Source organism: Ambystoma mexicanum, chromosome 1q (genome assembly GCF_040938575.1).
Source record: "Ambystoma mexicanum isolate Mex_15411 chromosome 1q, UKY_AmexF1_1, whole genome shotgun sequence".
NCBI lineage: Eukaryota > Metazoa > Chordata > Amphibia > Caudata > Ambystomatidae > Ambystoma > Ambystoma mexicanum.
Window position 1 is genome coordinate 345,757,111 of NC_090922.1, and position 15,583 is coordinate 345,772,693.

The 15,583-nt window shown below is 51.5% G+C and overlaps 1 protein-coding gene across 1 annotated transcript in view; it reads left to right on the forward strand.

Moving 5' to 3' along the window:
• LSM14A (LSM14A mRNA processing body assembly factor) overlaps positions 1 to 15,583 on the forward strand; it is a 777,373-nt gene that overhangs the window by 597,129 nt on the left and 164,661 nt on the right. The window contains exon 8 of the mRNA XM_069639395.1: positions 5,486 to 5,657. Within this exon, the coding sequence (XP_069495496.1) occupies positions 5,486 to 5,657 (172 nt within the window). The remainder of the gene's footprint in view (positions 1 to 5,485; positions 5,658 to 15,583) is intronic.

Sequence of the window (15,583 nt, forward strand, 5' to 3'; positions counted from 1 at the left end):
CCCGTCCTCATCCGAGGACTCTGCCCGTCGACGAGTCGCTTACTCCACCAAGCATGCCACACCGGGGGAATGGGCTTCCTTCTGGAAGAAAATGCTGGCAATTCTCGAATCGCAGGGCACTGGTCCGTCCGCGCCTATGAGTGGGGTCGGTCGTGATCAGCCGAGTGACACCACTCGCACGCTTTCGGGCTCGGGTGGTCATCACGATTCGCGGGAAAGGTCCCGCTCGGACAAGGGGGAATCGTTCTCGGTCCAGGTCCGAGAACTTGATGCGCTCGAGACCGCGTGAACCTGTGAAGTCTTCGAGGAAGACATCGACGCCTGTGGCGCCGAGGTCGTCGACGGACTCTCGAGGCTCTGCCTCCGAGGAAGTCGTTGACGGCGCGCAGGATGTCGAGGGACACGCTCGGGGCTCCGCCTTCGGGGCCTGTGTCGACGCTGTCGATGCCGCGTCTGTCGCCAGAGCCGATTCTCTAGACGCCAGCGCCTATTTCCTCAACGCTTTTCGGGGCTGTGTTGACGGGGGTACCCCGTGGCTCGGGGAACCTGCCTAGAAAGGCTCTGGCCAAGGTCAAGCATGGCTTTGGTTCCAGTTCTGTGCCTTCTTGCCGCCATCTCGAGTTCATTTCAGAGGTGGATGAGGGCTCCGATGATGGGCTGGTGCCCGACACGGTGCCTGACGAGATTCTCTCGGGCCATAGCCAGTTTGAGGACCTGAGGCAGTCCCTGCATGATGCTAGTGGGCTGGACACCTCTCCGGAGGTGGAGTTTTGTAGGCCTGAGCCTGGCTCTCATGCTGATTCTTCGTACCGGGGCCTTATGTCACAGGTCACAGAGTACTTGGGATGGTCTGCTCCCCCCCCTTACGGATATCCCCGACATTGGTCCACCAACTGACCCGGTACTGCCATTTCATATGGCTCTGCAAAGAAGGGTGGCAGCGGCTTGGACTGCTCTGGAGAGTCTCCCGGCAGTGAGCAAGTCTTTGCCACGAAAATACCGCCCAGCCAGTAGTCACCCATGCTACTTGTCCAAGCACCCTACCCCGGAGAGTTTGGTGGTGTAGGCGGCTATGGCCCCGGCAAAGCAGCGGGCGTACCCTACCATCCCTCCTGATGGGGGCGACAAGCGTTTTGACGGCGGGGCGAAGAAAGTGTTTTCTGCAGGGGTTATGGCGCTTCAGGCGGCCAACTCCATTTGTGCCTTGTCTAGTTTCACGCACACTCTGTGGAACGGTTTCCTTGGCGGCTGAACATATTCCCGAAGGGGATGAACGGGATGGTTTCCTTGCCATGGTTCTGGATGGCAAGGATGCCATGTGCGAGGCCGTTCAGTCGGGTTTGGACATGGCAGATTGCGTCAGCCGGTCCATGGCGGCGAGCACCGTGATACGCAGGTTTGCGTGGTTGCGGAAGTCAGGGTTTGCTCCTGATGTGCAGGCCTGGCTCCTCAACATGCCCTTTGACGGGGAACATCTTTTTGGCAGCAAGGCTGACGAGAGCCTTGAGAGGTTGCAGACCGCAAAAGCTGCAGCAAAGTCGTTGGGCGCTGCAGTTCGACAACCTCCACCTTTTCGTCGTAGGGGACAGCAATGGAGGGGAGCTTCCTTTTTGTTATTACTCATCCTTTGGTAAAGCGAGAGGAGCTGCCAGTCAAAAGGGCCACCGTAGGAGTGCCAGAGGTGGAAAAAAAGGTACTCGAGGTGCCAAGGCCGCTCGGGCTGTTGCCTCTTTGCCCTCAGGCAACGCCACAGCCGCTTGAGCTCAGTCATGAGGCCATGTCCCATGGTTGGTCGGTTGGGGGAAGGCTGGCGCAGCATCTTGCAGAGTGGCGCGCCATTACTGCAGATGTTTGGGTTCTGGAGATCATAACCCACGGCTACTGTCTTCCTTTCCGGCAGAGGCCTCAAGACAATCCACCGGGGAATCTCTTTGAAGAGTCCGGATCCGCTCCTTGCGCAGGAAATTCAATCCCTGCTGGAGAAAGGCACCATAGAACTGGTGCCTGTAGCGGAGAGGAACAAGGGATGGTATTCCCCTTATTTTTTTATTTCCAAGAAAGACGCGGGATTGAGACCCATCATGGACTTGCGCGGTTTGAACAAACTCCTCAGGGAGGACAAGTTCAAGATGGTTACTCTCAAGTCCTCCAGGCCCTTCAACTTCAGGACTGGTTGGTGTCTCTCAACCTCAAGAACGCTTATTTTCATGTGCCGATCCATCCAAAGCACAAGTACCTGAGGTTCGCGGTTGGCGATTGGCACTTTCAGTTTCGGGTCCTGCCGTTCGGATTGACCTCCGCCCCGAGGGTCTTCACCAAGCTCATGGTAGTGGTGGCAGCGCACCTCAGTAAAGGGGGATTCATGTCTACCCCTACCTGGATGATTGGTTGATCAGGGCGTGCTCTTCTGAGCAAGTACTGGATCATCTGTCGGTCACCTGCCACTCCCTCCACAAGCTGGGCTTCTCCCTCAACTTAAAGAAGTCCCATTTGACACCAACTCACAGGCTCCAGTACATCGGGGCATTGCTCAACACGTCCCTGGGGCAATGTTTTCCTCCCCAGGTGAGGGCTCGTCACATTCAGCAGATGGTGCACAAGTTTCAACTTGCCCAGACTCTCCCAGCGTTCGAGTTCTTGAGACTGCTCAGCCTCATGGCATCCTGCATTCTTCTGGTGCCAGAGGCCAGGTTGCGGATGAAATCTTTGCAATGGGCACTGAAGCTCCAGTGGTCTCAGTCCTCCAGCAGGATGTCGGACCCTGTTCAGGTGCAGTCTTCGGTCGCCCAGGACCTTCTGTGGTGGGCTGACGAAGGCAATCTGATGAGGGGGGCTCCGTTTTGGCTGCCCTGGCCGGAGGTGACAATCGTGACGGACTCATGCCTCACGGGATGGGGAGCTCATGCCAACGAGTTGGCAGTCAGCGGTCGTTGGTCTCCGTCGGAGTCCAGACTCCATATCAATCTGTTGGAGCTGAGGGCCCTCAGGCTAGCGCGGAAGGCTTTTCTGCCGACTGTGCGAGGAAAGAATGTCCTGATCCTGACGGACAACACGGTGGCCATGCACTACCTCAACAAAAAGGGGAGGGGGAAGCAGGGTCACTTCCTCTGTGCAGGCAGGCGATCAGCTCTGAATTCTGGGCAATCCAGCAGGAAGTTTCGATCTCGGCAGTTCATCTGGCAGGAGAAGAAAACGAGACGGCGAACACTCTGAGCAGGCAGAGCGCGATCTCTCACGAGTGGGAGTTGGTTCAGGAGATTCTCCTGGAGATCTTTGCCCTTTGGGGGACCCCTCAAGTGGATCTCTTGGATCTCTTCGCCTCCATTGTCAACCGGAAGTGCGAGAGGTTCTGCTTGCAGGACTTTCCTCCAAACGGAGCCTTAGGAGACGCGTTCGTGGTGGAGAAGTCATTCCCACTGCTGTACGCGTTTCCTCCAGTCCCCGTCATTCCGCAAGTACTGCAGAGGTTACGGAGGTTCGGTTCCCAGGATGATCCTCATTGCTCCCGCGTGGGCCCAGAGGACGTGGTACCCGGACCTTCTCGACTTGTCCATCTGTCCTCCACGTCGTCTTCCCTACCGAGAGTATCTGCTCTCACGGGAGGGGGGGGGGGGTCAGGTTCTCCATCCAGAGGTCAGGTCCCTCAACCTTCACGCTTGGTTTCTGAAAGGTTGAGGTATAGGGATTGGGACCTCCCTGAAGACGTGATGGAGGTGTTGCTTTCGGCCAGAAGGCCTGCAACAAAGTCCCTGTACCGTTGCCGTTGGAGAAAGTTCTGCGACTGGTGCAGGTTTAAGAATGAGGATCCTTTTCCATGTGAAATTCCTGTAGTTCTGTCGTTTTTGTTTTCTTTGGCCCACAGGGGCCTTCAAGTGGGTACCAAAAAAGGTCACCTGGCGGCGCTGTCCATATTTAATCGCTCGTCTGAAGAGTGTTCCTATTTTAAAATTCCTTTAATTTCTCAGTTTCTGAAAGGGCTCACTAATGTGTTCCCTCCATCACCTTTCCAGGTGCCCGGTTGGGATATGAACCTTGTTGTCAAGTTTCTGATGGGTGTTCCGTTTGAGCCTTTGCATTCATGCCCTTTGAGACTGTTAACTCTGAAAACTGTATTTTTAGTTGCGGTCACTTCCTCTCGCAGAGTGAGTGAGTGAGTTACAGGCACTTTCAGTTAAGCCACCCTTCACTGTGTTTCATAAGGACAGGGTTGTCTTTAGAGTTCGTCCTTTTCTTCCGAAGGTGGTGTCGGAATTTCATTTAGGCCAGAAGGTTGTTCTTCTGGCATTTTATCCTCCTCCACATCCTGGTAAGGAAGAGGAGAGGCTCCATAGGCTTGATCCTAGGAGAGCGTTAAGCTTTTATATTTCACGCATGTCCCGGGTCGGAGTGGACGATCCGCTCTTTATTGGTTATGCTGGAAAGCGTTTGGGACGGGCTGTGACGAAACGGACTTTGTCTCGCTGGATTATTTTGGCTATTGTTACTGCTTGGCGTGTAAGGACCCACCGGTCTTCTTATGGGCCCAATCTATCAGGGGTATGGCTGCCTCTACTGCCCTGAAAGGGGTGTTCCTATTCGCAACATCTGTGATGCAGCCACCTGGGCTTCGGTACATACTTTTGTACGTCACTATTCCCTTGATTCCATCCGGGGGCAGGATCTGGCCTTTGGCAAGGCGGTCCTTTACTCTGCAATTTGATTGGGCATGCTAAATTTCTGTTATCTAAATTTTTTTTCTTACCTCCTTGCATTTGGGAGTCTGTCATAGATATGGAATACGTCGGAGGCCCCAATCCCCTCGAAGAACAAGTTACTCTCTTACCTGGTAACGTTCTTTCGATGGGATGGTCCAACGACTTATTCCATATCGCTCCCTCCCTACCTTCCCAGCTACAGAATTTCTTACGCGATTGCAGCTTACAATTCCGCAAGGCTTTGTGTGTCAGACTGGCAGAAGACTGGTGGCACACGTTCTGGGGGAAAAACTACAACTGAGGCTACGGGCGTCGTGTGTCCTATTTATAACATCCAGTGCCATCGGTGGAGGTCCTCGAGGGCGGCGTATCGACGTCATCGACGCAGGGCGCAGACGCTGAAGATTTTCCAGAGCAGCACAGCTGTGGTGATTACTGTGATAGATATGGAATACGTCGTTGGACCATCCCATCGAAAGAACGTTACCAGGTAAGAGAGTAACTTGTTCTTCTGCTATCACTTCAATTGTACCTCTTAAGTTGATGTTTTCCATTGCTCTGTTTGTAGTCCAACACTGGACAGTAAATACTGAAAACAGCTTTCTAGTCAGTTAGGCTCAACACCCAGACTTCAGTTCCTTAAAGAATAACTGAATGGATAGTCGAAAAACAAAACCAATGCATTCACGTTAGTAAGGTCTCCCAGACTCATTGCTAATTATGTGAGTAAAGATTCATAATCGTAGCGCAACCTGAAATTGGCATGACTGAGTGTATATTTATTTTTGTAGATGATAAACCTGAAAAGGTGGAAAAACCAGTTAATGGAGAGGATAAAGGTGATTCTGGAATTGATACGCAAAACAGTGAAGGTAATGCTGATGAAGAGGAGGTCCTCGCATCTAACTGCTATTACGACAAAACCAAATCCTTCTTTGACAACATCTCCTGTGATGATAATAGGTAAATACTTTGGCCAGTAGTTATGTTCCAATCTGTGTGCTTTATATGATTTTGAAAAATTATTTTGTATTAATGTGGATTTAACAAAAAAAAACTCCATCATTGGGTTCTCTCATTCCTAGGATTTCCCAAATGATTTGAAATACATATTTAAAATAGTCCTTTGTAACGCAAACGTGCCACGCAATTGGATATTATATGGGAGTATGGACACCTGAACTTTTAAGGCTTTCTGCTAGCCAGTCACGCGCACAGCATTCACTCCAACAGCTCTCATCACTTCAAGTTCCCCTTTGTCCTTCTTAGGGAGATTGTTAATGTTTATGCCAAATCCTTTCTACCGGTGAGACTCCCCCAACACTTTTTGCTGGACTTCTGGATCTTTTTGCGTGTTCTCCTGAATGAGGGGAGCCCTTTTCCCCCTCAGTCATTCTTTTGCTCTGGCTATGGGAACCCTAGTTTATTTTATGGAGCCCTGCTTTCCTCCATATTTTCTAAGGCATGTGCGATTCACTTTTGCAGCGCACAGAACTTTTGGTGCAGTGTTGCTGGGGAGCCCCTTGGCCTGCTCTTGTTTTATCTTCGGTTCCTTGTGTGAACTAATGTTCCCAAGGGTAGAAGGTGTGGCGTGCTGAGGGCTTACTGTATCCCCTTTTTCACTGCTCTGTGCAGTTTATTTTAAGTCGCACGCATACCTTTATGGCTTGTGGCAGTGGATGTGTTCTATTGACTTTTGTGTGATTTTGTTTACGACTTGTAGGCTGTCAACCCAGCCACAGTGATGCACAGAAGGGATCGCCATTCACCTAGAATGGTGGCTTGTTAAGATTTTCATAGAAATGGTAAATCTTCCTGACCTGGGTCAACCCCAGAACTTTTTGCTTTAATAGTGGGATATTTTACTTTAATACCTCAGTGAGTAGAAACCTTTTCCACATTTCCATACTCTCAGAATCTTTTACTGTTTCATAGGTGTCATTTCTTTGAACTCTACATAGTGTCTTTTTAAAGTGATCCTCATTAACAACTTTTTGGCAATAAGGGCCAGTTGTTGTTGGATTGCCCTGGGGGTGGGGGCTTTTAAAGTTTCTCTGGCTACTCTTGAGAGAGCTACAGTTCCCAAGGATAGGAAGGATCCTTGTATCCCTTTTTACATTTTATTCTGTGAAGCTAGCACACCCCACCTTATGTGGAGTGCTGGGGAGATACAATGTATCCCCTTTCACACTAAAACTGTAACAATTCTGTCACAGGGGCAGGCTTACCTTAAATGGCTGGTGGCACTGATACCTTGTATTAATTTGGTGCACCTTTACTGCAGGCTGTGTTCACAGCTGCAGTAAAGGCACCCAAGGCTGCTCATTTTACCAAAATGGCCAGTCTTCTTCTTTTTTCGCCATTTTAGTGTTTCTTGTCCTTTCTTGTTCGTTCCCTTGACATCCGGGGCGGTAAATTCCTTTGTGTGATTTTTAACTTCGGAGGGAGTCCGCTGATTCCCCACCCAGGCTCCAGTCTGTCTGTGAAGGCAGGAAGCAAGGGAGTCCAAAACTCCACAGCCCTTTCTTTTCCTCCTTGCCTGAATGGAGGCTAATCCCGGTCGGTGGGGAAGGGTGTGGGGGGGGGGCTGGCTGTCCTGATTGGACAAACAGACCACCCCTTGTTGTAAAATGCAGGGAGAGAATGCACAAGTTGTGCTGTAGGTCCTGTTAAATACTGCAAACCTGGAAGCTGAAGACAAGTCGACCACTGGAACCGAAGCTGAAGAGGATGGTGAAGGATAAGTGGCTGAAATGATTTCCAGCAACCAGAGAGCCTGCTGTGTAACTGGAGCCTGCTGTAGCCCTTCCTTTCAATCGACCTGGGGACTCTGTAAACGACAACCCTGACCGGAGCCTGGTGACACTCACTAGACTTAGAACGGCCTGCATTTTGAGCCATCCCACACTTTGCTGCAATATCCCAATACACTGGGACCTCAAGCCACTGTGCGGTGCACGTTCTTCCGAATTGCGACTCGCACTGAAACTGCATGGGCATCCTGGTGTATCTCCAGAGACAAGAATCGAGTCTGAAAAGTCCCCTCAATAGAGTATTTGACCTTTGTAACGACGAGAATTCAAGCACAATTTTCTGTCTTCTGTGCTCCTTGGAAAAGGTGCCAAATCTGCAGAAACGCATTAAGCCCCAAGGAAAACCTTGCCTAGAGCCTTCTTCATTGATCCCTGCTGCAAAGTTCCTTCTGAGGTCTTGTTTTCAGTGACCACGACAAGGAATCCACTGAATGGGAATGTTGCTGCAGATCCTAAAGTCCTCCTGCTCCAAAATCTTCAATGCTGATGTACTGGGTTGGCTTGGTTATGTACTTACCTTAAGTCTCTTAGGATTTCTGTGTAGCTGTGCAGTGTTTTATGTGATGGGGAGGCTTCTCGTTCAGTGCACCAAGTCCCACTGCTAGAATCCTGCTAGGGTGTCTCCTGTGAAGCTCCTGGACCCTCTTCTAACTCTAGAAGTAAAGTACTCAAATGTTTGCCCAGTCTTCCTAACTCTCACTTTTGCTACTCTAGAACCTATCCTGACACTGCATGTTGGTCACTAGATCCTAGTGACCCCCCTTTCTGCCACTGAGAACACTCATGCTCCAAGAATAAGGGAACGACTTTCAAGGGATTGGGACTTTTGCCTAGAAAAGAGAATGTGTTTAAAAGTTACTTACTTGTAAACATTTGATTGGTAACGGTAACTAAGAGTGAACAGTTACAAACGTTCTTACTTACCTTGAATTTGTGATGTACTATTCTTAAAAGTATGGTTAACATCTTTCTTTAGACACCGTTTTGTCATTCTAATAGAAAGTAGATGTGAAGGTATATTACTGACCTGTAATTGGGTTGTGTCTCTTCACAAAAGTAATGTCTTGGTTTCACCAGATTATGGCTGCTAGGATATTTGTGATTGTCGCCCAACCGAGTCTTGCTTCCCCTGACTTGCTGTTACCCTGTCCAAAATAAGCCTGCACTAGGTTTTTACCTACCTAGAATAACGGAGTCATTCAGTAAAGTGTAACATTAGGGTTTACTTTCCCCTGTGCTATCTAACGAAGAGTCTGTGGTTCTAATTGTCCCTTATAAGTCATACATCAGTTACGTGTAGAGCTGGGAAAGATCTAACCTGGACTCCTTGTGAGATTAAAAAAGTATATGGGTTTTACTTACCTTGAGTTAGCTGTGTGCCATCCAAAAGTAAGTTACCAGAGTTACTGCTTATCTCAATCTGTGTTTCACTGATCTCAAATGCACCTGTAATTGAATATTAGATCCTTAGGTTTTATTAACCTATTATAACCTTGTTATCACAAGTGGTTACAGGTTTTTACGGTGCCTGGAATAAGTGTTCCACTATTCACAAAATGTATATTGTCCATTGTCCAGTTGACTGATTAGGTGATTTGTACAGTCACTGTACAACTGGTAGGGTCTACTGCCCTGGCATTACTGAAAGTAACTTGGTTTTTACTCCCCAAGAATAGTTGTCATCTATACTGAATGTGTATGAAAAGGTTTGACTTCCCGAGAACTACTGTTAGATCTTCCAAATAAAGTTTATGCTTTGGTCTGTTCACCTTAAAGCTTAGTATTGTTTTGATAATTGGGATTACATATAATGTGTGATGGTACTTATTTACCCCTAAATTTATCTGGGCCTACCTATATTGAAATAAATCCTTTATTTTCACATACATCGTGTTTCAGTGTTTCTTTGGACCATTTGTATAACAATTTCATTTGTACTGATTCTACAGCCCTCTCTCCCTCCTAAGATAAGCCTGGCTGCTCTGTCTACGCTACCCTGAACTCTGGTTGTACAGCCTTATTCGAAGAGTGGAGTCTTGTACTGCCTCACTTGAATGGTTTTACTAAGCCCTTAGTTGGACTTCAGAAAAACTGTCCTAACACGTCTGTATTCTTTGTTTGGCATTTTTCGTGTGCTTGTCCTTTCTTGGTCTTGGGAGTGGGAGGACCTGGTTTGATTTTTCTTTGCCGGGAACCCTTTGTGTAGCCCGCCGAGGCTCCAGATTGTCAAGACAGGAAACGAGGGTGTGGTCCGAAAACTCAGTTTGTTTGTCTTATGCCTTACCTGCCTGGAACCAGTTTTCACTGGGAGGACTGGTTCCAGTTTGAATGTAGCGTGCATGGAGGTTGGCTGGGTTCCTGGATAAATGGCCTGGATCTGGAAGCTGTAGACAAGTTACCCACTGAAGCTGAATCTGAGGAGGACGAGAAGACTGCTGTTGCTGATTTCAGCGACCGTAGATGCCTGCTGTGTAACCGCCATCTGTGCTGTCCCCTTCTTCCATGTGACAGAGTCCCAAAGACGACGACTCCAACCCTTGGATTGATGAGACCAATCAGTCTTAAGAAGGCCTGCTTTTTGAGGCATCCCATGACAAGCTGTGACCTTCCATGGCTGCAAACCGCCAATACTTTGGGACCTCAAGGCTGAGTGCTGTGCAACGTCTTCCCGTGAACGAATCTTGCGGAACCTCCAGAATCAAGATTACTCATTGAAGTTCCCTCACCAGAGTACTGGACCGAGATACTGACGCAAATCGATGACCGTTGCACATCTGGCACATTGAAAAGGGTGCCACATCCAAAGCACTGAGAAGCACAGAAGACTCCTTTGTTGTGAACTGTTTTGTCGACTACTGCTGCAAGTTCCATCCAGTGTCCATTTTTTTTTTTTTGTCACCCATTACCAAGAATCAAGATACTGTGTCCTTTGTGCTGCTGCATCGTGAAGGCGTCTGTCTGCAAGCTCTCTATTGCTGTGGTGCTATATGGCTGAGGGTAATAATTACCTAAAGTCATGTTGCTCCTCTGTGGCTGGAGTGGTGATTCCTGTAGTTGGGAGTTACCCCATATTGTTTTCTTGTGCCGAACGCTGGAGTGCATCTAGGGGACTTTCTAATAAAAAGTCCCTAAACACTTTCTACTAACTCTAAAGTCTGCACTTACTTTTTGGTTGAGAAATCCTCTGGAAATGATTTTCCTGCATACGTACCTATCCTATCCTGACCTCCCTACCTTTGGCTACTGAACAACCAGTGTCCCTCTTCTGCCGCTGCGATCACTCATGCCCTAGAATAGCGAAGGACTTCCAAAGTATAAGGCCTCTGGAAAATAGAACAAGTGTTGCAGAGTACTTACTTGCTAGATGTTGCTATAACTTTCTAGGCAAGAATTGCTGCAGTAACCCTGTTGGAGACTACACCAGTCTTGTCCTCTTGGTATTGGGCGTTTGGGAGAATTCTCAAATGTGCTAATTCCCTCCGCCTTTGTGAGGCTCGGACCCTTCCCCCCCAAGGTGAAGGCCCCAGGCGTACAGAAGGTGATGTTGGCCTTAATTCACCCTGCTAAGACCTCGATTGAGGATGTCGCCGCGGCCCTGGCTCAGCCTGTGGAGGCTACACCAGTGGAGGCGCCCTCAGGTACCAGAGTCTCCCTGCCACCGCAGAGGGAGTCGTCTTTCAGGCCCATCGAGAAGACCCCCACGAAGTCCTCGTTGGAAAGGGTAGGGGAGGGGTTGGTGGCCGTCGTGGATACGGACACGACCTCTGAAGAGGAGCTCATCCAAGTCGTGGAGGAGGCCCAGCCCATCGGGAGGGATCCCGACGAGGGCGACGGTGACGCAGACGAGGCTCCTCAAGAGCCCTCGCTCCCGTCGTTTCCAGCGCCGCAGGACACCTCGGCGGCCATTTTGTCAGCCATCCAGTCCTTATGCTTGGAGATAAGGACTAGGTTGCGCCTTCCCCCGACGGAGGTACCTGAGCCAGACCTGACGGGGGAACCGGAGCCAGGACCTTTGGAGAGCCCACCACTTAAGAGGAGGACGACGCATCCTAGGCCGCCTCTGCGGCCTTCTCTGCCTCCCCATCCCCCGGGTCCACTACCCACGGGGATGATACAGGCATGGACACGACTACGACGGGTACGGATGACGACGGAGGCAACGACGGGATGTGTTCCCCGTCACCCCCTGCCCGGCGTCCCCGCCCGACGAGATTGGATCCTTCCATGCTATGATTTCCAGGGCATCCGAGCTCTTCCAGCTCTGCCCCGAAGAAAAGAAGGAAGGGTTCCTTTACCAACGGCGCGAGGCTAAAGGGAAGACAGTGTTACGCTCACCTGGTTCCCACGGGGGCGGCGACCGGAACTGGGCCGCTGTTATTTCCACCAGCATGACGTGTAGCGCCGAGATGACTGACTGGACTGGCCCGCTAAGCCTAGTTTGTCTGGCTCGCACAAATATTATTCTGCAAAGGAGAAGAGGAATTAACCACCCGTGGAATTGAGTGTCAACCCACCTTCCCCACTCCCGTTGTCTTCCCACTGATCACTCTTGATGTCCCCTCCTTAGTCTCACCTGATGGTTTGGAAGGATGAGCTCTCCATCCTGCGTCGACCGCAGGGGCGCGTTGATGACCAGTTACTTCACTGGCGTAGAGGAATTGGTGAGTTCCAGTATTGACTCTAAAGTCCAATTGTTCATAAGAGTTCAAATGTCTGCTCTTCACTCTGTCCGATTCCTTGCAAGTTGCCGATTAATCCACTCGAAGATTTCCAAATGGCACTCGGTAAGATTCAGGTAAGTCTATTGTGTTTTTCCCCTTAGGGGCCGGGGTACGGCGATGAAGCAGAGTTGACTGCGCCGACCTGAAATGAGGTGAGTCCCTTCCGTGGTAAATCAGGTAAGTCCTTGGGGGTAGCTTGTATGGCCTTAGAGAGTTCCCTTGCTCACCTTGCTGTCTTTGTCTCCTTAGGTGTCGGAGGGCGGCCGCGAGATGGAGAGAGCGTGATGGAATGCTGAAGTACTGCCAAGCAGGTGAGTTCAGCGCGGCGCCGTAGGAATGCGAAGCGATGCTTCAAAGACTTCTGTCTTTCAGTTCCGTGACGAAATGGATCAGGATTCAGGTAAGGATTAAAGTTAAAACTCCTGTTCTAACCTTTATCCTTTTTGTCTTCTTGTTTCAGGAGTCCCAGGACTGAAGCGGGCGTGGCTGAAGACTGGAGCTGCTGAAAACACGGTCAGCGTTATGCTGCAGCAAGCAGAATAACGCAAAGCACGTGTGGCTGTCCGGGCGTGGTTTAAATAGCCTTGGTAGAAGATCCAGGTAAGTATTCTTCCACAGCCCCACCCAAGTAACAAAATAGTCCCTTCAGTAAAATAGTCCCTCCTAAGCCTCATTTGGCTTGAGTCTTCATGCAGCTTGGTCTGCCTCAGGTGAGTATGCAGCATGGTCTGCTTCAGGTAAGTTATCAATAATGAGCCTGCACCCATGGCGCCAGGACTGTACCCAAACAGCCCCTAACTGGGGCTTTTGGGCATGCTCCACGTGGCATGATGCCTGCTTCCGGGGCTGCTGGGCCTGGTCTGGTCTTCCGGGGGCAGGCATCATGACAGCCGGTCCTCGCCGTACCGCTTCTTGATGACATCTGGGATGAGGGGCTCGCCCTCCTCAAGAACCCTGCCACGGCTCCTGTGAAGAGGGACCGGTACGAGAAGTACCAGGTCCCCAACGCTGCCCCCTTGTGCCTTAGGGCGCAACCTACCCCGGATTCGGTCGTTTCGGCGGCGGCCAAGAAGAAAGCGGGGGGCATCAGCCTCGACTTCAACCTCCCCGCCGGACGGCGAGGGTAGGAAGCTGGATGCGATGGGACGACTGGTCATCTCATCTGCAGCGACGACCATCAAGGCGGCCAACGCCCTGGCCATCATAGCCCACTACGACAGGGAGTTATGGTTCAAGATCGCCCCTCTGTTGGATTTCCTTCCAGACGCCAAGAGGACTGAGGCCCTGGAAATCTTACAGGAAGGTGAGATTGCCTCAGACCACGCCATTACGGTGGCTACGGACATCGCTGACACTGGTTTCCGTCAGTTGGGCAACGGCATTTGCCTGAGACGAGGATGACTCAAGGCGACGGATTTCCGCCAGGACGTACAGACCAAGGTTTTGGACATGCCCTTCGATGGGAACAACCTTTTTGGCAAGGCGGTTGATGAGTCCCTTCAGGCGATCAAGACGGAGACGGCCCGTGCACTGGGTGTGCTCCAACAGCGACAGCTGTCCTTTCGGAGCTCCGGAGCCAGACAGGGTGCCTCCAAGGGAGCCGGCAGCAGCTCCTCTACGTACCGTCAAGCAGCAAGATCTTCGTCGCAGGAGGCCTACAGGGGATGCGGCAAGTCGGGTGGATCCCACCGTCGTCGTCAAGGAGGCAAAGCGGCCTCCAAGCAAGATTGAACCGACCGTCGGGTCGGGCCCCCGCCGAAGCACCCCGGTGGGAAGCCGGCTGACGAAGTTCGTCGGCGTGTGGGAGTTAATCTCCACCGACCGTTGCGTGCTGGACGCCCTGGCCCTGGGGCACGCCCTCGAGTTCCACAAGAGGTGCCCCCGCATTCCTCCCGTGGCCAGGAAGGAAAATCACGTCCCTCAACTGCTATTGGAAGTAAGGGCGATGCTCAGGAAAGGTGCCATGAAGCTCGTTCCAAAGAGGCTTCGGGGCTCCGGAGTTTACTCAAGATACTTCCTCGTAAAGAAGAAGACAGGAGGATGGCGTCCCATCCTGGACTTGCGACGACTGAACAAATAAAAGGCACAGAGTTTCCAGATGGTCACCCTCCAGCACGTGCTGGGACAGCTGGAGGTGGGCGATTTCCTGTCGTCGTTGGACTTGGAAGATGCATACTTCCACATCCCTATCCTAAAGAGACACTCAAAGTTCCTCAGGTTCGTTGTCAAATGGCGGCACTACCAGTTCAAGGCCCTCCCGTTCGGATTAAAATCGACGCCCAGGGTGTTCCCCAAGTGTCTAGCACCGGTGGCGGCGCGGCTGCGCCTGCGCCTGCAGGGGATCCACGTCTACCCCTACCTGGACGACTGGCTCATACGGGCAAGGACAAGGGAGCTCACCGTGGAACACACTGCGAAGACCGTCCAGCTGCTCACGGACCTGGGGTTCTCCATCAACTTTCCAAAATCCCACCTGGTCCCGTCGCAAGTCGCCCTGTTTCTGGGAGCACAGCTCGACACAGTGGCGCAGCGGGCCTCACCGTCGGAGGAAAGGATAAGGACCATCCTGGGAAAGGTGCAACGTCTGCTGGCCACGGACGTGGCCAGAGTGAGGTCTATCAAGTCCCTCCTCGGAATGATGTCCTCCTGCATTTATCTGGTGCGCCACTGCAGACTTCGGATGCGGCCCTTGCAAGAATTCCTCGACGCCCACTGGATCCAGACGACGGGCGGCTTCGAGGACAGGATCCCGCTCAACGAAGCGTTCTGTCAGGCGATACGATGGTGGGGTGTCTGCTCTCATCTGACGGCGGGAACAGGTTTCCTAGCCCCAGCCCACCAGGTGACGGTGACGACGGATGCCTCCCTGGAAGGTTGGGGAGCGCACACCGGGGGTCTCCACGCGAGAGGCCTTTGGCTCCCAGAGGAGAAGACTCTCCACATCAACATCGTGGAGCTCCGTGGAGTGTTCTGGGCCCTCAGGTCCTTCCTTCCGTCCCTCAAGGGCAATGTGGTGAGGATCTTCACCGACAACACCACCACGATGTTTTACATTCGGAAGCAGGGCGGAACCAGATCCCCTGCCCTATCCAAGGAAGCCCAGGATATGTGGCATTGGGCCGTCACCCAAGGGATGTTTCTGGTACCCTTTCATCTGGCAGGGATAAAAAAACACCATCGCCGACTCACTCGACAGAGCTGCGCTCGTGCCGCAAGTGGGAACTGTGCCAGGATCAAGTGGACCGACTCTTCAGACGATGGGACGAACCCCAGATCGATCTCTTCGTGTCGACGGCGAACTGCAAATGCCGGAGGTTCGCCAGCAGGTTTCCCCAACCGAGGAGCATGGGCGATG